Here is a 23,906-nt window from a genome sequence, read left to right on the forward strand (position 1 = left end):
CCAATTAAATAAAAAATATATATATGTTGACCATTCTCAAATCTTTGACCGTATATTGACTATAAAAATATCTTATTGTTGTACAGGCTGTTAACAACCGTACACGTAAGTGAAACCTCGTATCTTAAGTGAGTTTAAAGTTTGTTATAAATACCCTAAACAAAAAACACTTCGCTCCAGTTCCCACACTTGTAAAAAATGGACTCATCCTCAAAAGTAACATCAATGCAACTAGCAATAGCAGCATTAGTAGGAGCTTCATTTATGGCCATATCTGCATTCTACATTCACAAACGTAGTGTTAATCAAATACTCCTTCGTTTAATTCAACTTCGTAATAACAAAAAACAACTACTTGTTTATGAGGAAGAGGAAGAGGAAGAGGAAGAAGAAGAAGAAGAAGAAGAGATTGATAGGAGAATATGGAAACAAAGAGTTTTGGCAAGGTCTTTTGATGATGTTAGGAATCTTAGATATGGGATTTCATCTTCTTTGCCTAATGCTGTGTTGGCTGATCATTGGAAAGATGAGGAGGAGGAAGTTAAGTTCCATGCAAGCCAGCGCGACGAAGAGGGTATGGTTTCTTTTATGTCTTTCCAATTTAAGTTCAATGGGAAAGTAGGTTGTGAACTTTAAAGGTGGCAACTTTTTGTTTGATTAGAAGTCGGTGATGATAATGTGCTTACCTTGTTGAGTGTTTTAGTTCACTGATCATTGTTTTTCGTATTGCCTTAAATTACTTGAGGGGAAGAGCATTGTAATGGTATTAGGTGAGTGGACCTTGAGGCTTGAGGTAATCTTCATATGTTTTATATTTCTTGTGTATACAAGTTTTAAATTTTGTATGCTATGTATTTTTTAAAGTGTTCTCCTGGTTTTGTAATTATGGTTTTTATTTTTCTTGTTTGATATCTTATTTTTCTAGTTTATTTATTTATTTATATTTGGATTACATCTTTTCCTCCTAGGGAAAGTATGTTTTTTTATTACGGTTAAGTTTTACATTCTCTGTAAATTACTGTTTTTCATTGTTTTTTCTTTCTTTATTGCTCTTATTTTCGTTGTTTTTTGTATGGTTTACTAATTTATCTTGTTTTCCCCCTATTTTGGTTGTTATTTCACCTACATTTTGTGAAAATGTGATTTTTGAATCAGTAGTCCTTTTGTTCTTTCAGTGTAGGTTGGCCCATTTTAACTTTGAGGTCATTGATCCAAATTGCAGAAATATTCTCTGCATACATCTGAACCTCTCCACACTTGCCATAGCAGGGTACATTGGGCTAGTCCTGACCGTCTTCCAAAATTTATTTTCCGTGTTTTCAAAATTATTTCTGAGATTGTTATAGTAATTTGACTATTCTCTTTGAGCATGCTGTAAAGCTTCATAAAAAGTTGACTTAAATGCTATGTTGTAAAACTCTCATGCTAGCCGGATGATTTTAAATAGAGCTTTCGTAGACCTGTATCTCCTTATGGATCATTTATGAAGGTTTTAGGGAAATGGTGTTCACTGATTGGAGAATGCATTCTATGTCTGTCAATTTAATTGTTTGCAAGGAACATTCCGAAGATGTCAATGATTACTGTTCTTGGGAACATGGTATATCCACATCTCCTAGTTCCATCTTAAACTATTTTCCTCAAGATATGCGAACAGATGCATGTTTGAGTGCTGTTGAACGTTCAGATGCTTGGTTGTGGTAGCAGATGAGGAGTTGAGTTGAAACTTGCATGTTCACAACTTCGTTATTTACTTAAAGTGTACATGAGCTTATTTCTGTGTGTTTTGACCACTAGTTAGTGTAAACTGTTTGGTTGAACAAAGAAAACAAAAAGTGTTAGCTGTTTGGCTGTTAAATGTTGTGCTTTCCTTGGAAGCTCTATTAATATTTGTTTCCTCGAAACTTCCTTATATTAGAGGCTGTTGCTTAAAACCCAAGCAACTAGGTGTTAAAGAAATGAAAACCTCCCAAACCCGATGAAAGTGGGCTGTGGGAATCGAACGCAAGACCTCCTGGTGCTACCACCACTGCCTTGACCAGCCGAGCAGCTGGACACTTACAGTTCACCTTTCTGGAAAGCTAATAATTAGTTTAGTAAAATGTAACGTATGATCGGAATGGGTTTTCTGTTAAATTCTTCAAAGTCCAACTCCCTTGCCAACTACCTGAATTAATACAAGTTGAAGGTTATTGACCAGCTCTTCCATGATGCAACTTGACGGGTTGTAAGATAACTTGGACTTGGTCACTATTGGCAGGGCTATGGCTTCTGTATAAGCAGGGGCGGATCTAGGGGGTGGCTGGGTTGGGCTACAACCCACCCACACTTTTCCCTAAAAAAAATAGTAACAACACTATACCATTCCCCCCCCCCTCCCCCCCCTGGTTGACAATCCTGGATCCGCCTGTGTATAGGCTGTCGATGCTTCAATAGTCTGTGTTGTGTAGTGTATGAGCACGCTTCTGGAAAAACTTTCAATGACCTGGACCTATGCATATTCAGTCTGGGCCAAGGCGAGTTCTGAACTGGACCTTGTGCTATACATGCCTACGAATATAGTTTATGTACGGCCTGTGTGACTAGAAACTTACTTTTCCTCTCATTTCACTTTGGCAGGAAGCAATCAGTTTCATAGGCATTTTGGTCCTAAATCTGGCCAGATATTTGTAGCTAGGCCATCTACCCCAAAATCTTCAGGTCTTGTTGCACTGGAAAGGGTAGAGGATTTTGAGGAAGACCCTTTACTTAATGAAGACGAAAGTGATTTCCCGTATGATAATGGAAATTCTGGTGCAATTGACGGTAAAAATGTAAGCCTCACATCTTCGACATACAATTACAAAATGGGATGTATGCGTAGAATATTTCTTCCGATTTTTTTTTGTACGAATCACTGACGTACTTAGTTATTTGATCAGGATAAATGCTATCTTAAAGGAAAACTGAAAAAGTGAAGATTTAGACACTGCAATTATTTTTTATCGGTTATAGACTCAACTTAAGGATCATGTTAAATGCATGTATGTTTTATATGGATGGATGTTATGATCTTAGAGTTAGATTTAGATACTGCAACAAAAAATTGTCTTATATAAACACAAGCCAATGTGAAAATTTAATATACAGAATAACACGTGTGTATTCACTTTTGAGACCTCTTACCAACTTACTTGTGCTTTTTCTTCTCGCAAATAAGTTTAACTGGTTTAAAAGAGGAAAAAATAGAAGAAGAAGAAAAAGACACCAGTGTATGTTTTTGTTGTACTCACATTTCATAGTTGTTGCTTTTTTACTGAAAGCTGTATAGTTATGTTCTGTATGTCTTTCAAATGTATTTGTCCTCCTCAGCAGTCTATACTCTATAGCATGTTGTTAGTTGGCACCTAGCCTTTTCATGCTGTCCCCCTGTTGAAGGCAAACAATAAATAGTTGAGCGATTTGGCTGATATTCAATAGAGGTATATAGGTATACCTACCTATTATATCTTCAGTAGCTTACTATGTGTGAATTGTCTAGTCTTAATAAGGTTCTGCCACATAGAATACAGGGTGCTAGATTTCTGATTTGTCTATATGCTTATGTTCTAGCAGGACGGTATTTCAAACGTCCATGTCTCAACATTTGATTCCTATGACGTAGCAAATAATGATTCTCCTCCTGAAATTGTTGGAGATGTGGTAAGCAGATCGCAGGGTAATGGCGATTTGCATGACAATCAGAAGGTAGACACAGGTGACGGTCCTACACACATTGCAAGGAAGGATGTTTTTGACATTTTCATGCCTGTCAAAACAGCTCTACGTGGTATATTCGACTTTCATAGACTCAAATCTTATTCGATGGCTCTTCGATCTGCCCATTTGCTTACATCGTGAGCTTTTAGCTTCTTGTGTTTTCATTTGTTGTTCCTTAGAAATAGATTTTTTGTTTTTATTAACTTGTACCAGTCATATTTAATGAGAAATACAATTCAAGTGAGATCTTCTGCAATCCCCAAGTCAGTATTATTGCTTGAAAGTCGTGTTGACTTTCTTGTTAGTGTGCATCTTTTTATATAGCTGGAGTGCATGTGTTCAAATAATGTTATAAGCTTGACGTGAATGTGCTATGTTTTGCCAATAGCTTAGCTCACCGTCCTCCCCTTCCCCCTCAACACACACAAATATTCAAATTCTTGATATGATTATCATTAATGATTGGTTATCGTCATTTTACGATGTCTTTAAGTAGTTTATTATAATTCTATTATTTGGCTGTGTCGGTGCATACTGTTGTTTAGTCTGACTTGACTTGTTATTTGGGTTCATACTCTTTACTACTGTGTGCATGTCTCATAGATCTAATGGTCTATGAACAATTTCTTTTTGGTTTTTGTGTTTTAAGACTGAAGCTGTTTCCTACATCCTTATTTAAGTTATTTTTTCTGCTTTTGTGTTCTTTTGTTTTCAGACCTCTGACACTCTTTTATCTCAGTTTAGCATTGTTTTGTTATGATCTCCTTGAAAGATTATCTAGCTGTTTGTACTTTTGGTTATGTGACTCGAGGTCTTGACTTGTCTATTCTGTTTTTATTGCTTTTGTTACTGTTGTGTTCCTGAAGCGATATCCTCTTTCTTTCGAAATTTTTGAAACTAGAGAAACCAAATAAGGAAGAAGAAGAAGTATGTATGCTTCTCCGTGAATGTTTAGACTTGCGGGAGAAGTATGTTTACAGAGAAGAAGTTGCTCCCTGGATGAACGAAAATCTTACAGAATCAAGTCTTCCAGTGCTGAACAAAGATCCATTTCATTTGGAGCATGTTGAACCAACTGGGGTATGTAAAAAATTGTAACTTGAAACATCCATCTTGGCGACAGTGATTTTTTTTTTTCCTGCTGTATGGTTAAGCATTATGGTGCTCAAAGTAATGAACTCATACAATTTGATTTCTGAAAAGCATTTATGTATGCTTTCTTTTTTGAAAAACAGCACTATTTTAGGATGGAGGATGGGGTTGTACGTGTTTATCTCAATAGGGATGGTGAGTAACAGTTGTGTTTTCCTTTATTTGTGTTTCTATGAGCTACTAACGTCTTTGGAGCTCTCAGAGGGGACATCTTATTTTTTTCACTAAATATGTTACTCTGTTGTTTTTATTACACCCAGCAACTGAAGATATCTATTCAGTTGCAAGTGCAACCACATTTTTCACTGATATGCACCACTTACTGAAAATTGCATCTCTTGGGAATGTCCGCTCTGAATGCCATCATCGACTGCGTCTTCTTGAGGAGGTAAATTTATTAAAAATTATATTGAATGTATTTTTATTTAGGGTGTTTAATTTGAGTTATTTTATTCTTCATGCAGAAGTTCCGCCTTCACCTTTTAGTAAATGCAGATCGAGAGTTTTTAGCTCAAAAAGGTGCCCCACATCGTGATTTTTACAATGTAAGAAAGGTAGATACACATATACATCATTCCGCATGCATGAATCAGAAGCATCTTTTGCGCTTCATCAAGTCCAAATTAAGAAAAGAACCTGACGAGGTAAAATGCCTATTTTTTCTGCATTGTTTTATTCCTTTAGCAAGCAGTTACTTAAGTTTTAATCGTATTCTTTCTTTGACATGAATTTCGTTTTTGCTTGGTACAACAAAAATATTTTCCGTTATTTTAATACCCTTCAATGTATTATTGACTTTCTCACGCAGGTTGTCATATTTCGAGATGGAAAGTACCTAACACTTAGAGAAGTTTTTGAGAGTTTGGATTTGACTGGGTAAATATATCAGTTGCTGCATCGATCAATATTTTCTGTAGGAAAAAACTATTGCATTTCTTATTATTGTCTTGCAATGGAATGTTGCAGATACGATCTCAATGTTGATTTGTTGGATGTGCATGCTGATAAGAATACATTTCATCGCTTCGATACATTCAATCTTAAGTATAATCCTTGTGGACAGAGCAGACTCAGGGAAATCTTCCTAAAGCAAGACAATCTTATACAAGGTTTGAGACACAAACAATCTGCTCAATTGGTAAATGTATAATGATGGGAATGACAATTCAAATTCAACCTAGATCTTTTAGCCTGAGTGTCTTAGATTCTTAGTTTGGGTTGGCTCTTATTAAATCTTTGCTTATTGGGCTGGGCCTCTTTCCTCGTTATTGGACTGACCCTGTTCCCCTTATATAGTTATATACAACAATTGGAGATATGTTTTCATTTGACTTGGTTTTGACCCATTTTAACATTTCGAATGGGAAAGCTTTCTCATGAGTAACTGCATTCTCAGCAAAGCTTTCCATGGAATATAGATTCTTGGGAAAGTGGACTGGCAACACTGGAACATTCATAAAATACTCTCAAAATAAATCAAATTTTGTTAATCTATTAATTGAAAGTCCTTGGGAGTTTAATTTGATTGAAGACTTGCAGTATATAATTCGAATAGTAGGTTCTTAGACTTGCAGTTATCAAGGTATTAGAACAGACAATACTTTAGAAAAGTGATACACTGATGCTTGGGACTCACTTTTGATTTTGTATTTTAAATCATCACAATTATGTAAAATTGTGCACTTCTTAATTCTTTCCATGAACTGAATAAATTGTAATACGCCATGTTCTTAAATACTTTGGGTCTTAAATACTTTGTTTTTCCTTAAGAAAGAAGAGAAAATGGAAAACCTTATCTGTCTAAAATACTCGGCAGTTGAATTTTAGTGGGAGACACTATTTTTTTTTGCTCTGGGTTATCTTGAAGTTCGATTTAAATGAAACTTTTCTCTGACGGATCAATGTAAAATAAAAGTAGTATCGTATGATGAGGTAATTCTCCATAGAATGTGCTGAATTATGAAAATAAAGTCTCAATAATGATCTTTTCCATTTTCTGTTACAAAGTAAAATTTCTCTACCAATGTTGATTGGGCAATCGTTTCAGGGCGTTTTCTGGCCGAAGTAACCAAGGAGGTTCTGTCTGATCTTGAAGCAAGTAAATACCAGGTTTGACCATTCGTTTGTTTTTGGACTTATTCGTATTGTGGTTAGATATGAAGTTGTTCGCCTTTTAGTTGTGGTTCTGACATACATTCATTAAATTTCTCTTTTGGATATAAAACAATTACCCTAATAATTTTAAAGGAAACATATTACTCTTCATCCACCAAAGGAGGATCTTGAACTTTGGCATGATAACATAATGATTTTCTTGTTGATTTAACATAGATAAAAATTGTTGTCATCTTTAAAAAGAAATCTAACGGTCTAGAAATGTTGAGTTTTTGCAATATTTTTTTGCTAATGTTGGAGGTTTCCAAATGAGCTGAAATTTTATGGAGATGATCTTTACAGTAATTATATCATATCCACAAAAACATTGGGGTTGAATTCATTTTATAGGTGAAGTTTTACCTACGTACTTATTTTAAGTTAACTTAAGTAGCTACTCTTCATATATATATATATATGAAGTTTTACCTATATATATATATATATATTTATTTATAGGGGCAGGCTACCTTGATAGCTTAAATTGACATCCTATCTTAACAGCTCATCACATCCACTAGATTCAAGCCCATCCAACGCCTAGATCTTGTTCGCATTTAACAAAAGGAACGCCGAGGGTAATTTGGTCATTTTACTTTCTTTTCTCAAAATTAAATCTAAAAACCACCCGATGACTCCTCCTTCTTCTCTTCATCTCTCCCAACAAAACCCAAAATTACTGTCATGAATTACAACGATAATCACCCAAAAAGTCCATTGAATTGATTCGTTAAAAGGGATACCAGCAATAAAAGGGTATGCTGTGTGAAGTGTCTCGACATCGAAAACAGGAAACCCATGACTAAGTCTTCCGATTGCCGAGAACAAAAGCAAAGCCATAACATCTCCACCAGAAAGAAGTGTAACACGACTGTTGCATATTCAAATAATTGTGAAATTCTTACTGTTTACTGTTTAAGTAATTAAGTAAATTAAATTACCCCCATTTGTTTATTTTCTCTGAAAAATCGGGTTTGTCGAATTGAATAACGCCTTCCAAGGGAACTCTATCGTCACCAACGAAAACAGTTTCGTCTTCCTTGAAAGGAGGTGAAGAGGAATCGGGTCTTGAATCTACCGCATTGGCAACGAGAGTTAGATTTGGGGATTTTATAGGGTTTCTGGAAATGAATTTGGGTTTGGGCTTATTGGAGAAGAGTGGTTTTCTAGGATTTGAATTTGGGAATTGAGAAGAAGAGGAATGTGTACATTGTTTTGAGGATAATGCTCTGTTGGGAGCTTGGGTTACAAGAAACATATTTTAGATGATTGTGTTTTTTCTTTCAGCCACTCACTTCACTTCACTTGTTTCCCTTCCAGACCGGCTTTCAGCTTTTGGGTTTTTTTTATGTCTAATAACACTGGATGTCTTATGTTAAGGATTAAGGTTTTTTTTTTTTTTTATCTCTATTTTTATGTTTTAAGTGTTCTGGATGAATTTGGGGTTTTATCCTTGATCAATACTTGAAGCAATTGCCTACCAAAAAAATTAATACTTGAAGCAATTGGATTAAAATTCGGATCATCAGTGTGCTCCTTCGTGCTCTCCAACACTTGCTATGGATGGTGTTAATATACATCTTTGTGAATAAAACGTTGCATCAATTGGCTGTCGAAATTCCCAAGGGACAGAATGAGCTTTTTGTTGTCATGAACAATGGACAATCAATTGAACCACGTACAATTGGACTATGAACAATGATTGTTCATAGTCATAGAACAATGATTCATGATTGTTCATATATGGACTATGACGGTGATTGTTATAGTTTGTTGAACATTCATAGCGTAGTCCAATTATTCATAGCTACCGAACTATGAACAATTAATGTTCATAGTCCAATGGTAATATGAACAAAGAATGTTTATAGCTCATGATTATGAACATTGATTGTTCATAGTACAGTATGGACTATGAACACTCATAGTTATGAACAATGAGTGTTCATAGCTACCGAACTATGAACAATCAATGTTCATAGTCCAATTGTGATATGAACAAAGAATGTTTATAGCTCATGACTATGAACATTGATTGTTCATAGTACAATATTTGTGCGTGGTTAGTTTAATAGGCGCACACCTATAGATAGAGCACAACTAATAGGCGCACGCCCACATGACTGAACATTGATTGTTCATAATACAATATTTGTGCGTGGTTAGTTTAATAGGCGCACGCCTATAGATAGAGCATAACTAATAGGCGCACGCTCATATGACTATGAACATTGATTGTTCATAGTACAGTATTTGTGCGTCGTTAGTTTAATAGACGCACGCCTATAGATAGAGCACAACTAATAGGCGCACACCCACCTTAAATTAATGTCTTTGCGATATGAAATAACTCACCAAAAGGTAAAAGCTTCAAACTTGAATTGTTTTCTTTAGGTGAGGAGAGCGGTCGAAGATTTTAACAGAAAAACGTGGTGGTGGGTGGGTTTCTCTGTACTGTACTATGAACAATCAATGTTCATAGTCATGAGTTATGAACATTCTTTGTTCATATCACAATTGGACTATGAACAATGATTGTTCATAGTCATAAGTTATGAACATTCTTTGTTCATAGTCCACAAAGAACTGTTTCTGTATCCAATTGGCATTCAAATGCAACGATAATGAATGAACTCATGTATCAATTAAATCATCTCACTGCAATTTCCATCCATATCGAAACCATATACTATATAAGCAAATTAATGGAGTGGTGTATCAACTGAGATGAAGAAGAACCTGCAAATAAACATTGAACTAGTAATAAACAATAAAAAAAATAAGAAGGTGCATTGAACACATTGAACTAGTTCACTCCATAAAAGAAATTCACTGCTGTAAGCTCCCAAAAAACTGGATAGTCTTAAAATTCTTACAATTCAAAAAAAACAAAAAACACACACCCAAAAAAAACAAGACCGTAAGAACATAACCAACGGTCCTTCCACACTAAACAAGCATGTCATTCCACTCTTGTTTTTTAATTTTTCTGGACAATTTCTAGAGTCGTGTTTAGCAATCTTATTACAAACTTTACACATTCTTCCTGGATTCTTTAAGGCTTCCTCCCTGGGGCCTTTCATTCTCTTTGTTTTCTTTTTCCTCCCCTTCGTTTGAGAAATGTTGGGATTCAAAACCAAGAACTGAAAAGAAGATTTAAGAATTAAAATCAAATAGAAAAGACTAATAAAAAAACTCCCCCCAATAACTGCAAAGAAAAACTGAAAACTCTTAACTACTCAATATTCCTTGAAGATTTATTCAGGCCATTCAAAGAAAATCTTATAACAAACAACAACAACAACAACAACAACAACAATAGTAATAATAACAATAATAAAAGTAGTTAGTAATTAGTTGTAGCAATAGTATTAGACAACACTGAGTACACTTATACAAACACGGACTTCTCTTGGTTGCAATTAGACTAGAAGCATATAAGCATATTACAACGTGCTTTAGTTAAAGTCCCTTAGTCCATGCAAATATATTTATTAGCACCATCACCTTTATTCAACAACCATTATTTGTATGCAGAATAATTCCATAAAAAAAAAAGTTATTTAAGCTCAGCTCAAATTGCAACATGAAACAAGCTTGAGGGAGCTAGAAACGAGTAGAACCTCGAGTAGCTCGAAGTTCACTAATACTTTGTCGGGAAGTCAAATTTCAGCATGTTCAGACTCGGCTCATATTGCAGCACAAATGAACTTGCTCAAGCCAAGAAGCGGCACCTGAGCAGATCAGTTAGTTTAGCAACCCTCCGTGAGGTGGGGGTTCATCGGTGAGTTTAATAGCTAAACGACCAAGTGTTACAACTAAGTGAAGTAATGCATTAAAATTAAGTCAGAATGAAACTTACTGCAGCTTCAGAAGTTGTAGTGTCAAAAAAAAAGCCTCACTTTTAAGGTCCAACATTACAGCCTTAAGGGAATCAACTTGAGAGTCCAAAGCCTTTCCTCTTCTTTGTAATATATCAACAGTTTGCTTAGATGTTCGTTTGACATAGTACCCTTCTCCTAACAGAACCTTCAGAGACATAATATAAGAACAAAAGGAAAAATTACACCTAGCAATTGAGACATAATATAAGAACAAAAGGAAAAATTACACCTAGCAATTGTAGTGAAACGAACAACTTACCAAAAACTCATTCGTGTGTATTAGCCGACCAGGAAAAAATGCTGCTTTGCCAAAGGGAACCTGCCAAATATGCATAACACTTCATTTTCATATAGTGCAAATGTCAAGTAAAGAAGACTTACCATTACATCATGAAAAAGTTCATCTGGTAGCTTCTTCACAAGTTTGACCAAGTTATTATTTTCGAAATCCACTGTTTATCCACTGTTTATCATAGCAAAATATCAAATTAAATTAAATTATATCAAATTAACTATGGTTTGACCAAATTATCATGCAAATATCAAATTAAATTGCATTGAAATCCACTGTTTATCATAGCAAAAACATCAATTTATCCAATTTAGAACTCAACATTCATCTCAAACACTACACAATAGAAGAAAAGAGAGTTAATAGAAAAAAAAAAAAAAAAAAAAAAAAAAAAAAAAAAAAAAAAAAAACTTACATCTTTTGAGTTAATCAAACGTGGTGGTGGGTTTCTCGATCTGTAGTGGTGGTGGGTTTCTCGTTCTTGAGTGGTGGTGGTCTCTCTGTAGTGGTGGTGGATTTCATTTTCGTTGTTGAGGTTCAATGGGGTGGAAGTCACTTCGTCATCTTCACTGTTGGTGAGGAGAGCGAGAAAAGAGAGAAAGGGAGAGGTCTGTGCGTTTTTTTTTTGGGTTAATTGATAAAGGAAGTTAAATGACCAGTTTTCCCCCATTCTATTCTCTAGTTGTTTGGGTGCGTGATCTAGCCATTGGATTAGATGAGATCGAACGGACATGACGAGCTGGCAAGATAAGCTATCAATTGGAGCTGTCAAGGTAGCCAGCCCCATATATATATATATATTTTATTTTTTTGGGATTTAAGGGATAATATTTCTTGATGTTATAGATTATAGTAATCACTCATCAGTGGTTTGACATTGAATCATAAGTTGGTTTTAAGGGATACAGTAAACAACTCGACAAGCTAACTGTGAAACCCAATCCTGACTGAAGTTTTGGTTGGGCTCAGCAATCATGGCTGAAGTCTAAACTATGTCAAGCCAAACCTGACCCTACACCGGTTAAATACTATAGCGCTTTAAATGGGCCAAGTATTGTACCTGCAGTTTTTTCTCAACCTACTTTGTTTATTGAATGAAAGTCTTCTATTACCAAGCAAAAAGGAAAAGAGATACCCACGGACTTATTAGCTAAAGGGTGATTGGCACATCCAAGAAGCACGGCTGCTTCTCGTGGATTTTTGCAAGTCTGTTGTACAGAAATGGGATATGCATGTTGAACATATATAATGAATATGTTTTTTCACTGAAATCTCTTTTAGTATCCAGATCCGTGGTTTTGGAGATGAGAATAATATTCAAATGGATAAGTGATTTATTGGGAAAGATTAAAGTAGACATGTACACATCTGTGGCCTAACAGGAGTAGCTAATGTGTAATTGACTGAGGATTGTTGGATCATGTACAAATCTATGAGTACTCCAAAAGATTAGCTCAGTAGCCTAATTAGCATTGGTTTAAGAAATCTAACTAATATTTGAAGCCAAGGTTTACACCCTTGAGTTACTTTTATGTAATATTAAGGCAACCTTATGGAACTGGGTGTCTCATGTTTCCACTGGAAGGAGTCTTATGTTCGAAGATCTAATGATCCTCTGTATCCCAGTACTGGTCTGTAGATGCCTAAATGACTCTGCGTGACTGAGTGTGCATGTCTCTACAAAAGATTTAGTATGTGCATGCGGGACCAATACCATGTCGCCACATGTATTGCACTGCAACCAAATGTTAACATTTTATCTCTGTAGTTGGAGTCTTGGAGAGAGTCAGGTTTGAATACACGTGACGGCACTTTATTGGACCAACATACCCACATACAACAAATTCCTACATACAAAATTCCATTATGTCTCTATGTATGGGGTGTATCATAAGTGCATTCGTCCACATCCAATAGTTCACTTGCTGTGTCCGGAACGATGTTGATGTTCTTGGAGATTTTCTCAAATACTTGATTATGGTAGAATGTTTTTCAGGATTTTTCATTTTGCTAACTCTGAATTTAGATAATTGCTGTGTGTTTGGAATAGTCAAGCAGCATATGGCAGTATCCATCTATCCAATTCTAATTAAATCCTCTCTATTTTCTAGATGGCTGAGTACAGGGTATCCATCTATGGAAGAAAACAAAGTGAATGGGATCAGTTGGCAAGCTGGTTTATTAACAATGCAATCTATAGTGAAAATGCAGTTTGGTTGATACAGGTAGCCAGCTTATCCTTTTTTTTCTAGAATTCATTTATTATGGTTGATTCTATTAGTGAAGAAAGTTTGGAGAGAAAATAGAGAAAAGAGTACACGGCCTTAATTAGTTTTCGGCCTTGTATCCCTCCAATAGATATATAAGAAAATAACACAATTGCACATAATAGAAACTTCCTAACAACTTCTGGTTGGGGCGCTGCCAAACCCCCAATGGACCATCCGCACATAACGCAAGATGCAATAGTTTGCGCCCTATAGCCCCTCGAGAGATGTTCCTTAGAACTCTAACATAAGTGGCGATGAATAGAAATCAATGTAATAGCATATGGCAATGATTGTCTGGAAGATTAAACACAATTGGTTGTTGGAAGTTGTGGTGAATTTGGAGATATCGTGAAACACGTACAGTGCCAAACTGCCAAGTTTTAATGTAGATTTAAACTGGCAGAAGCAACAGTTTATCAAAGTCCACACTTCAATTAAAACAAATCAAAGAAAACCTAAAAGTCTCTCTATATTTCTTCTCAAAAATTCATAAACATCAACTTACTAGTGAACCCTAATTACAAGCCCTTATTTATACTAACTGACAACAAAGGGAAGCCAATAGTAATAAGACATGTGGCTGCTACTAATTAAAACAATTCAAATTGGACCGATTAAGTTATATGGGGGCTCACCTAATGCATGCGACCCATGGGCTTGACTCGAATTCTATGTCCCAACTCATGTCCACATCAGTTTTTGTAGGACAGCTTCCAAGCCGATGTGGAATTGAACTTGGTGCTGCCATCACCATTATTTTGCTAAGGTGCCTTCCCAACATAGCCCTTTGGGCTATACCTAGGGGGCGTCACAGTAACTGTGATTGTGATATCTCATGGGTTTAGTGTGTCCAGATCCTTAATTTTAATAATGACTTATCACATACTAATGTCTTTGAGGAGAAGTAGACAGCCATGATATGCTTTGGGCCTTGAGTAGCTTAGCTGGGACATGATCAACATCATAGTATGGGCTGGAATAATTACAAAGTGGTACAATAGTCGAAGACAGTTCTCTCCAAAGATGGTGGGACTGTGATGCCTCGTGTGTATTGCCAAATGTGGTATGTTTGAAAGACACCTAGCGAGGAGTGATGATTGTAGCACCATGTATTCGTCACGCGTCAGCTAGGAAGTTGTCCTAGATGGCCTTCAGTGGCTAAGTAGGGCGTTATCTGCATGGAAGCACATAGCCTTTTGAGGAAAACCACCACAACCATGATGGTTCTTGGGTGTCTAAGTGGGGATAGTATTGGGCTTGGAAAAATGGGATTGATCATTTGAATACACCTGAACTTAGACTCTGGTTTGTAGTCCAGATTTTTCGTGTTTTCTGTGGACAAAAGTTGACATTTTCAAATGTTACCCCTCAAGACTCTTTGACATCTGGAATCTATTACTAATTTAGAAAATTTTAAGTGCATAGGTAGTTCATTCCGCTTTCAGGCTAATTTAGGTGGTTCATTCCTCTTCCACAATTGGAATATATTACTAATATAGAAAGAATTTAAATTTTTAAAATTTTTGAGTGCGTTGGTAGTTCATTCCGCTTTCAGGCTACACCCTGTTTGTAAACAGAATATCAGTATATGTGGAGTAGAACAGGGTATAGGCATGATAAGGATCAGACATGTTGGTCATTCTGTCAAATGAAGAGAAAAACCTAGTAATGTGAACATCATATCAATACAACAGTAAATGGCAACTAACATTTAGAAATATAAACCTATTCTCTGAACCCTGAGCTGCTTAAATTTTTAAAGTCAAACTTGCTCATGCCGTGATTCTTCTCAGTTAATATTGTAGTTCATCACTCATATTTTTTAATGTGGTTCAGCTACCCAGGTTATACAATGTCTACCGGAAAATGGGAACAGCTACATCCTTCCAGAACATTTTGGATAATGTGTTCCTCCCGCTTTTTGAAGTCTCAATTGACCCAAATTCTCATCCTCAGCTGCATGTGTTCCTAAAACAGGTTTTTTATGATCGAATATTTTATATTCTATATCCGAAGTACTACTGTACAAGTTCCTTTAATCCATTTCTAGATGTTGATCTTTTCTTTTCTTTTCTTTATGACTTTTCTCTTTTCTCATTTCTCTGTTCTTTTCAGTTTTCTTTTTTCTTTTTGACTGTTTGATGGTTAAAACTTCATCAAAAGCCAATCAATATAAAATGTAGGAAGAGATGATGTACAACAAACGAAGAAATCTTTAAATCAGAAAGATGATTACAAACAAGACATAAACATAATAATAACTGCTCAATGCCCCCATCAGGTGTTGAGCGTATTCTTTTGATGGATAAACTCTTCTATTGATATAAAAGATAGGATGATACAAAACAAACTACAAGATACTTGTATCTTTTATGCGTAATCTCATTTTGACTTTACAGTTTATGGCTCTATCCTATGATTTTGCAGTAGCACATATGCTAAACTTTTCGAAATGGATTTGAGACGAGAAGAAAAAGAGATCGACTTATTTTCCTTGTTGTTCTTTTAAATTTATAACCAAAAAATTTCATATGCAAAGTAACTTTTTTTTTTTTTTTTTAATCGATAAAACTCAATTTATTCATAATAGTTCAAAAGGTTACACATTACAAATGCATATAGATCTTAGGTAGCAGTAGCTACTTGATCCTACCCACCCATGCCCTTAAGTTACAAGAGTATCCCAATTACATAGAAAATCATATGCAAAGCAACTACAAAATGATTCCTGTACTCTTTCTGCAGTCTTATGAAATCATCCATTTCACCCTCAGAGGATTGATTAAAAGCAAATATACAATGTAGAGCTTGGTGTATGCTTGTGGTATACATCAAGGGGGGTGAGAGAGGGAAGCTTATTCAACTTCAGTTTTTAGGTTGTAGGAGCATAAGTATGCAGTTAGCTTCAGTTTTTTCTTTTTAGGTTGTAGGAGCATAAGTTTTACTGAATTAAAAATCTATCACAGAAAGTTGTGGAAGCATATCTTTCACTGATTTAATAATCTATTTGGAAAGATGTGGAAGCATAAGGCTACTCTATGCATACCTACTTTGAAAATTGAGATGGATAATCTATGAAGAGTTTCACTTTTTTTCCTTTCCTTTTAATTCTGTTGTAGTGGGAGTATGCGTTGTTCCGGACTGACAGCGCCTTCCATTATCCATGGTAGGAATCAGTTTAGAACAATGGGTTATTGAAGTTCATTGTTTCCTGCACAGGTTGTAGGTTTTGACATCGTAGATGATGAAAGTAAACCTGAAAGGCGTCCAACTAAGCACATGCCAAAGCCATCTGAGTGGACCAATGAATTCAATCCTGCATACTCATACTATGCATACTATTGCTATGCAAATTTGTATACCCTCAACAAGGTAGTCATTTTCCTACTTTGCCTCAAGTGTTTGTTTCTCTGATTTTAAATTCCACCGTAGTTTCAGATGCCTTGTAGTTGTGCCGCTTTTCATGAATTTGTAAGATCGAATTATCAAAAGCAGTTTATGGAATCTATAGGTTATTGCAGTTCCGAAGTTACAAACTTTAACATGTATACCTGTATACTATTGCCAAAAGCGTAAAAAAAGAAAAGAAAATGAAATAATAACAATCAAGTCTTATTCTAATCACTGTCTAGAATTTTGTTTAGCCCCTTTCCTTGTTTTTATCAATTGCTGTAATGAACATTATACAGCATTGGAATTTTTTGTAGACAAAGTACTTAAGCCATGTCATTGCCAACTAGAAGACGGTAATAAGACTGGATTGTGTACTTTGAGTTGATGATTGTCTACACCAGGTAAGATATAGTAAAAAGATGTTGTCACTGGATGGGATTGAAGTCCTAATAAATGGGAAAAATATTCTAGTTGTATGGGCACATGCATGAAAGGGTATTAACAGGGTTGCTGATTTCTGTGGAGCATACAAGTGTTAGATGACTAGTGAAACATGATGGGAGTTTCTCCAAGTGCATGTAGCACAATAGAATCAGGAAAATATCTCTGAGAGTTTTAGAGAACATATAAGAAGAATATGATTTTTTTTCTGATAATTTGAATACCATCCAATCAAGTTGTACAAATGGAAACAGGTTTATATACTTAAGTAAAGTCTGTTGGGACAGAATAAATTATTTTAATAGTCTCTAGGCATGCTCTCATGTTCTGTTTAAGATACACTTTGATAGGTAATTATTAATTAACAGTTCCGAGGACTTATTTTGTCTGGTTAGGTTGCAGTTCTTGACCCTCAAATATGTATATTTTTGGCTCTTCATTTGAGATGATTGCATTTTCTTTTTTCGTTCTCTTTAACAGCTTCGTGAATCAAAAGGAATGCCTACAATCAGATTCCGGCCTCACTGTGGAGAGGTTCTAGTCTACTTGCTTTTAAGATTTTACTTCTTCGTTATGCACACCAGTTCATAACATCATGATTACATGAACAGGCAGGAGATATTGACCACTTGGCCGCGGCATTCCTTTCATGCCATAATATTGGGCATGGGATCATTCTAAGAAAATCTCCGGTCTTGCAGTATTTGTATTATCTTGCTCAGGTTAATATTTTCTATGCTTGACTATATTCTTCTAGATCAAGCATAAGCTACATTTCAATTAATAGTAAGAACGGTCTGCCAAAAGCATAGAGTAGTGTGGCACAGATAATGTGGAGTAGGCCACCAGCCATTTGCTTTAGTTTAAACTGTCATGAAAAACGTGTGAACCCTATTAATATTGGATGCTCGGGTTCTTAAGAAGTATATATAGGAAACTCATATGGTCTGTAGGCGTTTGTTGCAGGTTAACAACCTCTTCGTGTATGACCATTCCTAATTTTACTACTTTCCAACTAAGCTCTCCACTTGCATCAATATATATATTTTTTTTTGTCTATTGATACTGTGCCCTATCTATCGTGTTTATCAGATTGGAATGTCAATGACACCATTGAGCAACAATTCCTTGTTTCTGGACTATCATCGAAACCCATTTCCCACGTTCTTTCAGCGTGGGCTTAATGTTTCACTCTCAACTGATGATCCTTTGCTAATACATTTGACAAAAGAACCACTTGTGGAAGAATACAGCGTTGCAGCTAAGGTTTGGTAGTTGAGTTTTTTTTTGTTTTTTTGTCAGGCAAAAGGTTGAGGGTCTTCGAATTTCTTAGCAAACCTTTATTTATTTTTTTGCCAGGTTTGGAAGCTAACCTCCTGTGATCTCTGTGAGATAGCAAGGAATTCAGTTGATCAATCTGGATTTTCCCATGCTGTAAAAGTATGATACTGGAAGATAACTCATCTCTTGCTATGGTTTTAGGAATTACATATAATTGAATTTGTTTGATCTTGTTTTGCTACTGCAGCTACACTGGCTTGGGAACAAATATTATAAGAGAGGTCCTGAAGGAAATGATATACACAAGACAAACGTCCCACATTTAAGAATTATGTTTTAGACATGAGGTAATTTATGTCTATGGGATGCAAGTTTACTGAAGGCTTTATGTTCCCTTCTGACAATCTTGATTTTGCAGACATGGAAGGAGGAGATGCAGTATGTCTTCTCAGGAAAAGCCAGGTTTGCTGAAGATATAGACCCTTGAACAACGTCAATAGGGGAGACGAGGTGGGGATACACTTCTGGATGCCAATGATTCTCCCCAAGGATATGCGCTGATTCCTGCGAGAAGTTTGGAAGCTCTCGTCTATATCGTCCTTGAACTCACGTTTTCCAGTCTCCATCTTGTTCAGTGCACTGATATGGAATTGTTCATTGTTGAAAGTGCCGCTACGAATCATGGAAGAGGAAAACAATCTCAATGGCAGATTGGCTGGTCGACAATTTTGTAGCTTATTATTAATTTAGGCACGATAGAGTTATAGACTGTTTCCTAAAACTTGTTTTACCATTCATTGATCACACATGACTTGATGGTCCTTGCAATGAGAAATGGGATTGTGCAATAATTTTCCCTTTCAAGGGATTTAATTCTTCTTTACTGATTCACAAGAACCCCAACCAATGAATTAAACTCTAAATGCGTTCATAATCAATAGCCCCAAATTGAACAGAAAAGCTATCCAATGTACTTCCATTCTCACATATCAGATAACCCCTGAGGTAGATAGGGCACTACATACAGTGACACCTAACACTTCACCAGCAAGATGGAGTGTGGATCTTTTAACCCAGTAATTGGAAGGAAGATAAAGAAAACTAGGTGAAATGAAGAGCATGAAAAAGGTAGCTATCCCGGACCTAACAAAGAAGAGCACTATAGAGTTTTAAAAGTTAGGTTATCTGATGATTGTATGTTTCTCATTTCCATTTGCATTTTTCATTTTTTTTTTCTCTCTACCTCTAATCTTCTCATAAGTTTTATGATAAAATACATTTAATTAAGATATAGAGAGATATTAAGATATAACACATCTATTATTCCATCGCAAATATATTTAATTTACTTCTCATTGTTTTGATCTCGTTTTTGTAGTTGACTTAATTTAGAAGTGTGATTAAGATATAAGAGAATAGATTCTTCACAGTAAATCTTTGCAATGGGATAATCGTTAATTTGGATAGATATTAAGATATAACTTTAAGGGTTAACTAGTATTACCCCCACTAGATGAGCCAATTAGGATTTCTCCCCACTAGATGGGAAATTAGGATCTCCCCCCTAAACACACAGTCAACTTGGTTTGACCGTTAACTTTCAAGTCAAACAATTGAAAATTACACAAATATCCTCATTGTTTTCAAAAAGAAAATGTTAAATTTTAATTAGGTGGGGGCATTTATGTCATTTTCAGTTGTTTGATTTTAAAGTTAACGGTCAAACCAAGTTGACCGTGTTTAAGGGGAGACCCTAATTTCTTATCTAGTGGAGAAATCCTAATTGGCTTATCTAGTGGGGGTAACACTAGTTCACCCTAACTTTAATATCATTGTAATATCATTGTTTGTCTCCCATCACAATATATTTTATTTACTTCTCACTGTCTGTATCACATCGCAAAAGATGTTTAAAAAAAACATTAACGATTATGTCTAAGTGTCAAAATATAACACATCCAAAGACAACAATGCTATTTCTCATTATCCACATCTAGATTCCTCCCCCCTCATAATTCTGATCACTCAAAAAAACTTCTTCCAAATGTTTTTAGTATCTACTCTTGAATACAACTTTATATTTCAACTAACATGTGAACCTTTTTTTTGTTAAATTTTCAACAACATGTGAATCTCTTTTTTGTTAAATAATTGTGAGAAGCTGTGGAGGTTTGCTAGAAAAAAAAACAAATTAAATAGAGTTGTATTTTTCCACCTAATAAACAACTATTAGTAGTTAACACTTTGTAGTCATAATTTTGAAGTATATTGGATAGCGTGTTAGTTGTTGATGTAGTGATGGAGATTAAATATTGAAGATTAAAGATTTGGTGTTGGAGATAATTACGAAGATAATTTTTGAATATTATTTTGAAGATAATTTTTTATCTTCAATCTCTAGCACCAACCCAATCTCTAGCACAAAAGAGAGATGTTGGTGCTAGAGATAATTTTGAAAACACTTTATAGTTAAAATTTTAATTAGTAGTGAGAACATATTTTTTGTTTGACTTGTTCTATTTTTTTTTTTTTTTTTTTTTTTTTTTTTATTTGTGTATGCTTGCCCAATAGTTTAATTAAGCATGATGAGTTTGGTTCTATTTTTTTTTTTCTCACTTTTTTACTCAACCTCATAATTTACCAAACTCTATTGAACGACCGAATGAAAGAATTCTACATTTCATTTTTTTTTGTTGTTTTTACTACTAATAGTTGCCAAAGAGGAAATCTGAAATTACAGTGGAATGTGTTATATGTAGTTTTAACTTTCACGGATAATAACGAGATCGAATCATTACGTTGATTCTACATTTATTCTCAATTATGTCAACCTATTTTAGTTGGGAAAAGATTCACGCACACATATTTTCTCATCTCAAAAGAGGAAAAATGAGAGCTTTAATAAATCTTTATAACAAGATCAATTACAACCATCTCATCAAGATTTGAGTCGGAAGCATACTTTTAGTGATACTTCAAAAACCCAAATTAGGGGTGGTTGAATTAGTCACTGTCAAATTAGACCACTTCACCTTTAAATATCCCAATACTTTCTCACTCACCACCAAACCCAAATTCAAAACCTAAACCTAAACCTAAATTCTAAACCCTAAACCCTTTCGATATGTCTTCTTTTTTTTGTGCAAACCTCCTTAAAGATAAGTCAAATAAAACTGGAGCGGCTGCTTGACAATCGGGTTTGAAGGCCCATATAATGGACCACCATTCGAGCAAAAAATACGAGCATTGTGCACTATATATAGAATAAAAGTTTACACACAAATCTTAAATTTGGACCCACAATAATAAATAGGGAGAATATATTAACCTGAAGTAAAAAAATAATATATATATATATATATATATATATATATATATATATATATATATATATATATATATATATATATATATATATATATATATATATGTTTGGCTAGGATGACATTCTTATCGTTACATCCTTATCGTGACATCCTACTGTTCACGTCCTTAAACCCGGCCCACGATCTCAACAAAACACAAAATAGAAATTACGAAGGGTTTCTTCTCTCTCCTCCTCCTATTTCTCTCCAAGACCAAATCAATTCTCCAAAATCGAATTCTCCATTGCAGCTCCTCCAAAATCGAAGGCTATGTCTCAGTTATAGCTTCTGTTGCCAAACCAGAATCCCTGAGAGACTGGGGGGCTCCTGAATTTTACCGTGTCAAGTGACAGCCATTTCTATTTATTATCTGGTCGATTGAATGGCGCATGTGAATTTATTGTGTGTTCAGTAGTCTAAATTACTATGTTGTTCAATAAAACTGTTAATACTTGCGCCATACAAGAAAAGAAAGAAAAAATTATACTCAATAAATTCTACAATATAATTGATATGGAAGAATTTAAGAGTAACAGAGAAGAAGGGCGGGGCAGTGGTGGAATGGGCATCAAAGAATACTAATTTGAACTTCAAATATACTATGAAGTGTTTCTGATAGACATGTTACAGGAGTTAATGTTCATAAACATGGTGAAACGGCAATTGCTGAGACGTTTCGTTTCTTTTTATGTTGCACGTTAATTTACATTGTCACATGTTTTTTATTTGCAGGTTAAAGATTCTGGCTGCGGAATCAGTCCACAGGATATTCCACATCTTTTTACTAAATTTGCACAATCTGGTAGCGGACCAAATCGGATTAATGATGGTGCAGGACTTGGACTTGCTCTTTGTAAGAGGTACAAATAAATAACTTGGACTTGCTCTTTGTAAGAGGTACAAATAAACAATCTGGTTATTATAGTCAAACTTCATGAGTAGGAACAAAGAAAACTGATAACTTCATATTTCCAGTCAAACTTTATTGTGGTCACTTGCTGGTTTAATTCCGTGCCACTGATGTCTGTTGATCTGGTGGCATATGTTTTTACTACAAGATTCTAATGGAATGAGAAATGTAGTAGCTTGAGCTGTCCCATGAACGATAGCAATGAGACTCGCTAGCTTGTTTTGGATTGAAAGTCATATTTGGATTGAAAGTGATGATGGTCTCGACAAAGGTTGCTGAGTTACTATCATTGTGAAACTTGGAACCTGTGACAATCTGAGTGAATCATCAAGTCTGCAGATTGTGTCAAGAGCTCGTCTAGTTTGATATCATATCTCACTGGACTGAAACAAATTAAAAGCATCTTCCACTTTGGGATTGTGTCTAGTGTTCGTGACCATGGGATCTATTTTGGCGTCACAAGTCTGAAGCACACAATAGTTTTCATATTTATGACTCACAGGTGAAGACATATGGTCGATGGTTGGGTTCTAACCTGAGTTCTAGGAGGTGTGGTATACCATTAAGTCTACATCTTCGTAGCTTAAAAAGTTGGATGAAATCCAGTTATCAAATAGGGTTTTGGACTAATGTAATATACTCAGATTTATGGGGAGAGTTTGTTACCTCTAGGCCTGCATATTTGATACTGAACTGTAATCACTGAAGGAATATAGTTTTTGCAATTTCAGCATGTCTCTGAAAGTTTATGTATTATTTTGTGATGACCCAAAACAACTTTGAATGAACTTGTCGAAGAATGGGGATGAACTGGACTTCGTGATTTAATGATTATATTTCTTTGACAAGTCAGGTCTTCCGTGGCGTCTGAGATTATCCTTGGCCATCACTACGCACATAATAATAAGTAAAACTTAATTATATTTTATAGGAGAAAATGTAATTCTAGGATAAAACAGAAAAAGTGCTGCAGAAGATCAAGAAAAGGAGACAAAACGATGTCATTCTATTGATCTTATGGTTCAT

The 23,906-nt window shown here is 35.2% G+C and overlaps 3 protein-coding genes across 12 annotated transcripts; 1 reads left to right on the plus strand and 2 right to left on the minus strand.

Moving 5' to 3' along the window:
• The first annotated feature begins 63 nt into the window (after nucleotides 1-63).
• LOC147522820 (putative AMP deaminase) lies at nucleotides 64-19,469 on the plus strand. Its single transcript, XM_086595110.1, is given in 20 exon segments — nucleotides 64-574; nucleotides 2,620-2,813; nucleotides 3,595-3,875; nucleotides 4,605-4,818; nucleotides 4,974-5,025; nucleotides 5,151-5,278; nucleotides 5,355-5,534; nucleotides 5,699-5,766; nucleotides 5,857-5,999; nucleotides 6,938-6,999; nucleotides 13,332-13,445; nucleotides 15,327-15,467; nucleotides 16,710-16,862; nucleotides 17,805-17,858; nucleotides 17,936-18,046; nucleotides 18,417-18,590; nucleotides 18,684-18,764; nucleotides 18,853-18,936; nucleotides 18,938-18,952; nucleotides 19,024-19,469. Coding segments are annotated over 20 exon segments (2,694 nt in total). The 5' UTR covers nucleotides 64-198; the 3' UTR covers nucleotides 19,093-19,469.
• On the minus strand, nucleotides 7,020-8,713 carry LOC147522821 (uncharacterized). Its single transcript, XM_086595192.1, has 2 exons — nucleotides 7,986-8,713; nucleotides 7,020-7,915 (listed from the first exon to the last, which is right to left on the minus strand). Exons 1-2 carry the CDS (start codon nucleotides 8,300-8,302, stop codon nucleotides 7,696-7,698), a joined length of 537 nt encoding a protein of 178 aa, XP_086451318.1. The 5' UTR covers nucleotides 8,303-8,713; the 3' UTR covers nucleotides 7,020-7,695.
• Nucleotides 9,837-11,943, minus strand: LOC147522822 (uncharacterized). Of its 10 annotated transcripts, none has more exons than XR_015214783.1 (5): nucleotides 11,636-11,943; nucleotides 11,310-11,380; nucleotides 11,188-11,247; nucleotides 10,907-11,073; nucleotides 9,837-10,187 (listed from the first exon to the last, which is right to left on the minus strand). XR_015214783.1 is itself a non-coding variant. In XM_086595165.1 (5 exons), the coding sequence occupies exons 2-5, from the start codon at nucleotides 11,310-11,312 to the stop codon at nucleotides 10,078-10,080; spliced, it is 300 nt and encodes a 99-aa protein (XP_086451291.1). In that variant the 5' UTR covers nucleotides 11,313-11,391; nucleotides 11,636-11,943; the 3' UTR covers nucleotides 9,837-10,077. The 10 variants fall into 10 exon arrangements, 5 of the variants coding, with proteins under 5 accessions (XP_086451291.1, XP_086451266.1, XP_086451280.1 ...); XR_015214785.1 differs by having other exon boundaries at nucleotides 11,188-11,266; XR_015214782.1 differs by having other exon boundaries at nucleotides 10,907-11,113; nucleotides 11,158-11,247; nucleotides 11,310-11,391.
• Nucleotides 19,470-23,906: the final 4,437 nt, after the last annotated feature.

This window comes from Coptis chinensis, chromosome 1 (genome assembly GCF_015680905.1).
Source record: "Coptis chinensis isolate HL-2020 chromosome 1, ASM1568090v1, whole genome shotgun sequence".
NCBI lineage: Eukaryota > Viridiplantae > Streptophyta > Magnoliopsida > Ranunculales > Ranunculaceae > Coptis > Coptis chinensis.